We start from the raw sequence: 10,471 nt of genomic DNA, 5'->3' as shown, positions 1-10,471 counted from the left end.
ACACACACACACACACACACACACACACACACACACACACACACACACACACACACACACACACACACACACACACACACACACACACACACACACACACACACACACACACACACACACACACACACACACACACACACACACACACACACACACACACACACACACACACACACACACACACACACACACACACACACACACACACACACACACACACACACACACACACACACACACACACACACACACACACACACACACACACACACACACACACACACACACACACACACACACACACACACACACACACACACACACACACACACACACACACACACACACACACACACACACACACACACACACACACACACACACACACACACACACACACACACACACACACACACACACACACACACACACACACACACACACACACACACACACACACACACACACACACACACACACACACACACACACACACACACACACACACACACACACACACACACACACACACACACACACACACACACACACACACACACACACACACACACACACACACACACACACACACACACACACACACACACACACACACACACACACACACACACACACACACACACACACACACACACACACACACACACACACACACACACACACACACACACACACACACACACACACACACACACACACACACACACACACACACACACACACACACACACACACACACACACACACACACACACACACACACACACACACACACACACACACACACACACACACACACACACACACACACACACACACACACACACACACACACACACACACACACACACACACACACACACACACACACACACACACACACACACACACACACACACACACACACACACACACACACACACACACACACACACACACACACACACACACACACACACACACACACACACACACACACACACACACACACACACACACACACACACACACACACACACACACACACACACACACACACACACACACACACACACACACACACACACACACACACACACACACACACACACACACACACACACACACACACACACACACACACACACACACACACACACACACACACACACACACACACACACACACACACACACACACACACACACACACACACACACACACACACACACACACACACACACACACACACACACACACACACACACACACACACACACACACACACACACACACACACACACACACACACACACACACACACACACACACACACACACACACACACACACACACACACACACACACACACACACACACACACACACACACACACACACACACACACACACACACACACACACACACACACACACACACACACACACACACACACACACACACACACACACACACACACACACACACACACACACACACACACACACACACACACACACACACACACACACACACACACACACACACACACACACACACACACACACACACACACACACACACACACACACACACACACACACACACACACACACACACACACACACACACACACACACACACACACACACACACACACACACACACACACACACACACACACACACACACACACACACACACACACACACACACACACACACACACACACACACACACACACACACACACACACACACACACACACACACACACACACACACACACACACACACACACACACACACACACACACACACACACACACACACACACACACACACACACACACACACACACACACACACACACACACACACACACACACACACACACACACACACACACACACACACACACACACACACACACACACACACACACACACACACACACACACACACACACACACACACACACACACACACACACACACACACACACACACACACACACACACACACACACACACACACACACACACACACACACACACACACACACACACACACACACACACACACACACACACACACACACACACACACACACACACACACACACACACACACACACACACACACACACACACACACACACACACACACACACACACACACACACACACACACACACACACACACACACACACACACACACACACACACACACACACACACACACACACACACACACACACACACACACACACACACACACACACACACACACACACACACACACACACACACACACACACACACACACACACACACACACACACACACACACACACACACACACACACACACACACACACACACACACACACACACACACACACACACACACACACACACACACACACACACACACACACACACACACACACACACACACACACACACACACACACACACACACACACACACACACACACACACACACACACACACACACACACACACACACACACATGTTAAATGTTGTTACAATATCAGAGTTCACAGTATCACAGTCACAGTCGCACTCGTCACATTTATAGTTACAGTCATAGAGTCAAACAGTACAGTCATAGAGAAAAATAGTACAGTCACACTCATACGTTTACTGTTACAGTCACACAAATAATCACACCCACACGTTTTTTTATTACAGTTTCACAATCAAATATTATTTTCCTATCAATATTGTTACAATATCAGAGTTAAACCATCACAGTCGCACTCGTCACATTTATTAGCTTGTTTTCTTTTACGAATTGTATAAAAAAATAGTCTCATCTAGCTATATTAAATCTTGGTTAGATATTAATAATGTAAGTCATATGTTTAACAATAAAGTAAAAATACCTAGAATATACTAAACTGCGACTAAAAAATCTAATATGTGCTAAACACCTGTTTTAGGGATGGAAATTTCGAAAAGGAGCCTTATCTAAGCTATTTAAAATCACGATAATAGCAGAGTAGATACTCCTTTTACGGGAAGAGATTTGCGTCCAGCTGTGGGACATGAAGTTTAAGGTAAGTGGTACTTACACTGGCTGGCTACACTTAACACTAAACTAAATTTTGTCAGCTATTAGCGATAACAAATATTTGGAAAAGTGTATAGCTTCCTGAATACTGAATAATTATTAAGGATCGTTAAGTCTTTCTAATTGCACTGACAAAAACTTGGGAGTCAGATGGGAAAGCGCCATTTTACTAGGGACGGAGTCTACGTCGCAGTCGTTATGGAGACTGTAATCACACTTGGGGAGACTACATGTCACATGCAGGTACTATCCTTATTCTATACTAGCTTTTACACGCGACTTCGTCTACGTGATCGGTATATATTTTCTGACTGGGATTCAAAGTCTATATACTTCTCCATCCCATATAGTAGCAATTTTCATAATGATTGATTAACCCATTAAAGGGATATAAGGTAACAAACAAACAAACTCACTTTCACATTTATAATATGAGAAAGGATTACATACTCATGGGGGGACTCGAGAAGGCAGTATTTACGTTACTGGAATAGTTTTTACGTACTTATACAAACTGCTTTCACTTGGCAAAACTTAGTGTTAACTTAAGGAGAATTTATATAATTTAGGATGGATTTACGTCACTCAAATTTTACACTACTACCAATACAGTGTATATATATATATATATATATATATATATATATATATATATATATATATATATATATATATATATATATATATATATATATATATATTGTAAAAGAGTAATGATTTGATTTTTTGCGTGTCAATTTGTTTGTAATGGATAAACAAAAAAATTGTTTAACCGCTTTTTAAAATTCTTTTGCTTGAGTAAGATACGAGTATATTAATAGTAAGTAACAAAGGCTATATATCTTTCTCTTTCTACCCGTGTGAAGCCGAGGCCGGTCGCTACTTATTTATAAGCTCCTTCATATTACACTACTAAAAACTACGAAATGAGATTTTCACTAAGACAGGTGTGGCACCTTAATAAAACTTGCGTATAAATTTGAAATCCATGTGTTTAATACTACACAATTCGAGTTACATATATTTTACATAATACAATCGGTACATTCTAATGTTGTGTAAAAATATATAATGGTACTAATAATAATTTATTATCAATAATTCTTTTTTAACTAACACAAGTTAGTAGGATATTGAAGAGGTATTTTGTAAACAAATTATTTCACTAATGAAAAATACAGCTCATTGTTCCTGTGTTGAAGAAAATCGTCCATTGTAAACAATCACCTCCTGCCAGGGCCGTAGCTAGACTCATGTTTAAGGTAGGGCAAAAGAACTTTTTGGGTAGGGCACAAGTCATAATTAAATGACTTCGAAAAAGCGAATCTATCAAATTTTCTTGGGGTCTTTCATTTTAAAGTAGGGCATTGAGCCTTTAAAGGTAGGGCATTGCCTTTCAATGCCCCCTCCCCTAGCTACGGCCATGCCTCCTGCCCACGAGCTAGGTAAGTACCTAGATCATACATCAGGTATGTCAGAAAAACATATAACAACCGTTCAAAGACCAGAACACTACTCAAGACTTTGGAAATAAATATAGTAATAATTTAACGTATTTGGCTAAAAGCATTGGCAGTTATTTGTTATATTTTTTTATTACTGAATTATATAATGAACAGCGAGTTTATCAACCATAAATTAAATTTAGTCTCTAAATAATTTTAATCTATAATCATTAAAACTATAAAACAACCAACAAATAAAAATAACGCTATTTGATTAACTAAAGGAAAATAAACTATTTGGCTTTTTAGGAATTATAATAAACTTTTCATTATTGATGAATAGTATAGGTATTGCACAAAGATTTTTGTCTTTATTTCTCTTGCCTGCAAATACCATGCAAAGGTTTAAAATAATATCATATAAGAATAGACAACCTTAATAACTAAAGAAAAATTCTATTCCAATGAGTACTACGATAAAATATTAGCACATAATTCGAATAATTCGATTGTAGATTTATAATAAACACCCATCACTAGCTGGCAATATGGCGCAGTTTATCACTAATTCCAAAAAAATACTATCACGTTTGAACATAAGATAATTACCTCGTTCCTATTATTATTACAATAATTATTAGACTATTTTATTAATTTAACTTAGGATTTAGACTAGACACGTTAAGTACAGTAAATTCTTAATAATTATACTATTTCGTCTAAAAAAATGTTTATCACTTCATTACATTATATCAGAAATGTATGTAAGTATATTATTTTTATATATTATTATGTACTGTGTATATAATAAAATATTATACTAAACAAGACTCATAGATTCCCAATTAAAATGTATTCAATACATCAAGCATAAACTTATAATTAATACTATATCAATATATTAACATCTTAGATTATACGGATAATGGTTCGAGAAAAACGGGCCAATATTTTCATACAATTTTGCGTAATAAATAGTTATGAGTGATTTCTTTATAAATTCTATATGTATTTTGTCTTATAAATTATGTATCTTTTAATGCGTAAACAGAAATTTTATTTATTAAATAATACGTCAAAATACATGTTATGCGTAAATATATAGAATACGGATTTAAAAAAAAACGACTCAGCTAATTTGACAATTAGCTGTCAAAAAGGTGACCCGTTTTTGAGGCTCGATACTCTATCTATATAATCAAGATTAACATATTATTATTAATAATAATAATCTGTATTACATATATTCTATTGATTTAGAAAAATAAATGAAATGGCAAACATTTTCTCAGCAACTTACATTTCACTTATAAATAACACTTATTATTGTATTGTAATTTAACACTGACACTTCTCTATCTTTGGCTCTTAATAAATAATGTCCCTGTAAATACAATTAGGCGAACCGTACCATACCATCATGCTGATATTACTGGCCACTCCGGTAATTTAATATTTTAATTCTTAATAAAAAATAAACACTATAAATATTGGAGATTTTAAATATGTGATGAAGGATGTGACAGACGAATACGATGACCAATTACCCACCTGCTTGACAGAACAGTATTAACTGAACTGCGATGCAAGTGACAGTGACGTGACGCAGTGGAAATACGAATTATATGACTTACTTGTTGTATTATTTCCTGTATACTCGTATATTATATTACCGCTTTAATTATTAACTATTTAAGTACATAAATCTATAGTTTAAGTATACATATATTAGTTAAATACATATATATATATATAATCGCCAATTGAATATATAGCACATTTTTGTTGTATTCTTTTACAGCTTTCAAATTTAAGAAAAATAAAAGCGACGTAAAATCATCAGTCGGTCGCTATTTATGTTGTTGTTTATTTTGAGCTGTTTCTAGTTATTTAATCGTACACATTTTTTTTATATAATTTGTATAGCAGTGTGAATGCTACTTCACATACCCATCTGACGGGTACTTATAACATGGTACGATATCGTACAATTGTACCGCCGCGATATAGGACAGCGAAACACCGCGACGATACCGCGGACGTGCACGGAAATTTAATTGCGTCTTTACACGATTTTAAATTTATATGTTGCTCTTCTATTATATCGTGACGATTTTCTATTATATGCTTCTAGGTTGGCTATACTAGCCACGACTCATCCGCACAACGGCCCAATAAGGGAGGCTAAGCGCGGAAAATAGAGTCCTATTTACATTACATTACATTATATCGTGACGATACAATTGTACTCGTATGATATTGTACCGAGTTATGGTAAATTATTATAGCTTCTAATAGGTGGTGCAATTTTTTTTTTATTTTAAGCCTGTGGCAAAATTAAGTACATTTTATTAATAATTTTATAGGATGTAAAACAAAAGAATGAAATCCTCAGACTCGCAGAATACCAATAATATAACGTAATATGAGGTCATAAGGGACTCTGCTATAGATTAAGTTATTTTGGCAAGAATAAATACAGTGACTATATTATTATATTATTCATAATAATATTCCGCGCACTTCAAAATAGGACCATGACACAAAGCAGGATATTATAATTTTGGAATTATTAATTCAAATACAAGTGAAATAAACCGCTTTTACCAACCACTTTCTAAGAAAGGGAAAGGATTTTTTTTAATGGGTGAAGATGGAATGGTAACCCCGCTTGCGCTATCGGTATACACTAGCGGGGTACCAGTGAAGGATGATAGGTAAAGATGAAGGCAGGTCAGTTGGCCCATAGTGACCAATTTAACAAAAATTAACCACTATGGTTAACCAGTAAATTAACCAAGGGGAACCGCGTGGAGGACGACCTGATATGGTGTATTGTTAAGGAAAGGAATTGTAAGTAACGGAGATCTAACAACCCCATTGCTAGCAATATATCCTATCGAAGGGAAGGGATTATTAGTAATGGGAAGGTCAGTCCCCATTGCTATCAATATACCCTATCAGATTACCTCCACGCGGTTTCCCCTGGAAACCATAGTGACTAATTTATCGTTGAATTCGTCACGATGGGCTAACTAAACTAACTTTTCATCCTCACCTATCACTGCTCACTGGTAACCCTCCAGTGTATACCGATAGCGCAGGCGGGGTTCTCATTCCATTATTATCCATTAAAAACCCCTATCAAGTTGATTTCCACGCGGTTCCGCATGCAAACTATTTTAAATCTTGATACTTTCTAAATTCGTCACTGTGAGCTGACAGACCTGTTTTGTCCCCACCTATTATCTCTCACTGGTGCACAGCCTGTGTGTATCTATGAATTCATTTCACTATCACCCATTAAAAAAACATCTTCTGGGACCATTAATCTTAACGTATTTCACCCTTTATATAGGCATTACAGACTCCAAGGAAACTCCAATTATTAGTTATTAAGTTAGAAATTGTGATGATTATTAGTATTTACAAGTGTTTTATTTATTATAACTGTGGAGTATTAATAAACTAATAATCTAAAGATGAAAGAGTAACGAAAGAAGGCGGTAACTTAATAAAATATAGTCATCGTCACAGTGTTTGTTCTATATCAAAAATAAAAAAAAAACCGATCAAAATGAAATAATAAATTACTAAACTTTTAATTCTGACGAAAGGATAAATAAAACCGAGAATATAAACATGAGCAATACTGAGTGTATAATCATCCTGCTTTGGCATGACCACAACAACCTTACCCACCCTTACAACGCCTCCTCGTACCTCTCGGAGCGCGCTTCAACCATCAAATCTAAGGGATCCAGTATCTGCGTGGCCCTGGCTCCGCGGCGACCTTTCGAGAACTGACTCTTTATATCGTACTTCTCCATCCAATTCCTCAACGTCTTCCTGGGGACACCGTACTTGTTGGACGCGGCGTACACACTGTAGCCCTTCTTCACCGCTATGAGGGCGTCCCTGAGGTGCTGCGACGAGTACTGCTTGTAGGATTTCTCTTGGAACACGTCCGTTTCTATGTTGACGATCGCGTTCGGCCGCCGCCCCACTATCCTGGGCCGCGCGTGTATGTTCAGCGGTATACCGTGGTCCATATCAATGAAGTGTCTCGTCACAATTTCCGTGGACGTCCTCACTCCTGCAACAAGCAAGGTAAAGAAACTGCCCTGTAGTATATGGCTTATAAGTAATTAAACAGTAAGAGATAACAAATAGGGCGTTTCTTTTCCCAGCTTCCTACAGGGGAGGGTGGTGAGTAAAAAGCGAGGAAAAGCCGCTCTAGTGTATGATTTGTTTGATTTTCGCAAAATCACATGATGGTTTTTGTCCATCTGGGGTCAAACCCAAGATAAGTTAGTATCCTAAATAATTCCATTGTGTTATTTGATTTTATGTTTTAGAATGATTATAATAAGGTACAGTGTAGTATAACTTGTGTTGTTTGGGAAAAAGTAAAGCAAGGGGAAGTCAGGAGTACGTGCATCGTCTTATAAGTTCATAGCTGCTGTTCCTGTCGCCGTTGAATCAATACAATGAGAGCAATAAATCTATCACTATTGTTGTTGTTAAATCACAATCTATAAGACGATGCTATAAAAGGCAGCTGCATATGAACCGTGCGGTTTGTCACAGATATAAAAGCAATAACTTTTATATTAGGCCTCGATCCTAATGCGCCATTTCCCTAATTCAGGGGTTTCCAAACTTATATTGTCCACTACACACTTTGAGACTAAATTATTTTCTAGCGCCCCCATTTTTTCACCTACTTAAAAACCACTATTACTTCAAGATCAACAAATCACCCCCCAAGCCTCTACACAACGCGCTTTTCTGGGTCTTTTTAGGCCTGCAGTAAAAGAAAGACTAGAAAAAGGAAAGACTGTTCTAAATCGATCTCTTGACCTAATAATTTGATAATTTTTACAAAATTACAGTTTTATATATAAACAAAATTTTTAATAATCTTGTTGTAATAGCTGTTAACTGTCTGCCACTGGACGTAGGCCTCCTCCATAATGGGGGGTTTGCTAATAGTTGTCACACTTGGCAGGCGGGTTGGCAACCGCAGTTTAGCTTTTGGTGATGTTTATTATAATAATTATCATAAACATCATTTATTATCATATTTATAATAATTTTGACTTAGATCTATTAGAAATTAAGTTCATATTCGTAGAATAAAAATTTGGTCGTAATATCAAATTGAAGTTTTAATTTTAAAGATAGAATTAGAAAAATGGCGCCTCAAAATCAAACCCAATGGTGTTTATAAATTGTGATGATAAAAAGATGATTTGTCATAAATACTTTATTTTAACGATTATTTAGGATATATTCATGGACACTGGTTTTCAAAGTGTTTTAACTATTATAATGCCGAGTGATGCTTTCTCTAGAGACTTATCTGATCTTTATTTAAATAATAAACCCTTAATAATAAATAATAGAATAATAATTAATTAAATAATATAAGTTGCAACTACTAGAGGTTGTAATACTTCCTGTTATATGATTATTTATTGTAACAGTGTACAAAAAAAAATATTGCTATAGCGAGGGATGTCCATATAATGCTTATAGATAAAGACAAGACAAACACATTCATTCAATACATTTCCATTTATTTAACTCTCATAATATATAGCAAGTCATACAATCAATTTGTATAATTCATTAAACGGGCGGAAAATATTTATAAATCAATATTTAATAAGTTATATATTGTAGTGATACATATCTGATGCGACATAATATATATATATATATATATATATATATATATATATATATATATATATATATATATGAATTTATATATTACACATAGAAAAGTGCTATTTATACAGTTTCATTTCAAAGATTAGTATCTACAAGGCATATAAGTCATTGCTGTTAGAAAATTTCATGTAAATGTTAAATTTAATTAATAAACGACTGAAGAAATCTTATATCAGACTCCGTTTAT

At 36.5% G+C, this 10,471-nt stretch overlaps 1 protein-coding gene across 3 annotated transcripts in view; it reads right to left on the bottom strand.

Annotated features, from left to right (window-relative positions):
• The window catches only part of LOC113514440 (protein bric-a-brac 2-like), a 46,086-nt gene that overhangs the window by 14,078 nt on the left and 21,537 nt on the right, over positions 1 to 10,471 (bottom strand). The window contains exon 8 of one of the 3 annotated variants that reach the window (XM_052892798.1): positions 4,075 to 8,641. The exons of the other annotated variants lie outside the window; for them this stretch is intronic. Coding sequence (XP_052748758.1) covers positions 8,250 to 8,641 — 392 coding nt within the window. The 3' untranslated portion in view covers positions 4,075 to 8,249. Of the gene's footprint in view, positions 1 to 4,074; positions 8,642 to 10,471 lie in introns of those variants that run through there. 3 annotated transcript variants of the gene reach the window in all.

The sequence above is a fragment of the Galleria mellonella genome, unplaced genomic scaffold (genome assembly GCF_026898425.1).
Source record: "Galleria mellonella isolate WM207_F2 unplaced genomic scaffold, CSIRO_AGI_GalMel_v1 utg1650, whole genome shotgun sequence".
NCBI lineage: Eukaryota > Metazoa > Arthropoda > Insecta > Lepidoptera > Pyralidae > Galleria > Galleria mellonella.
This window is presented reverse-complemented; position numbering and strand designations above follow the sequence as displayed.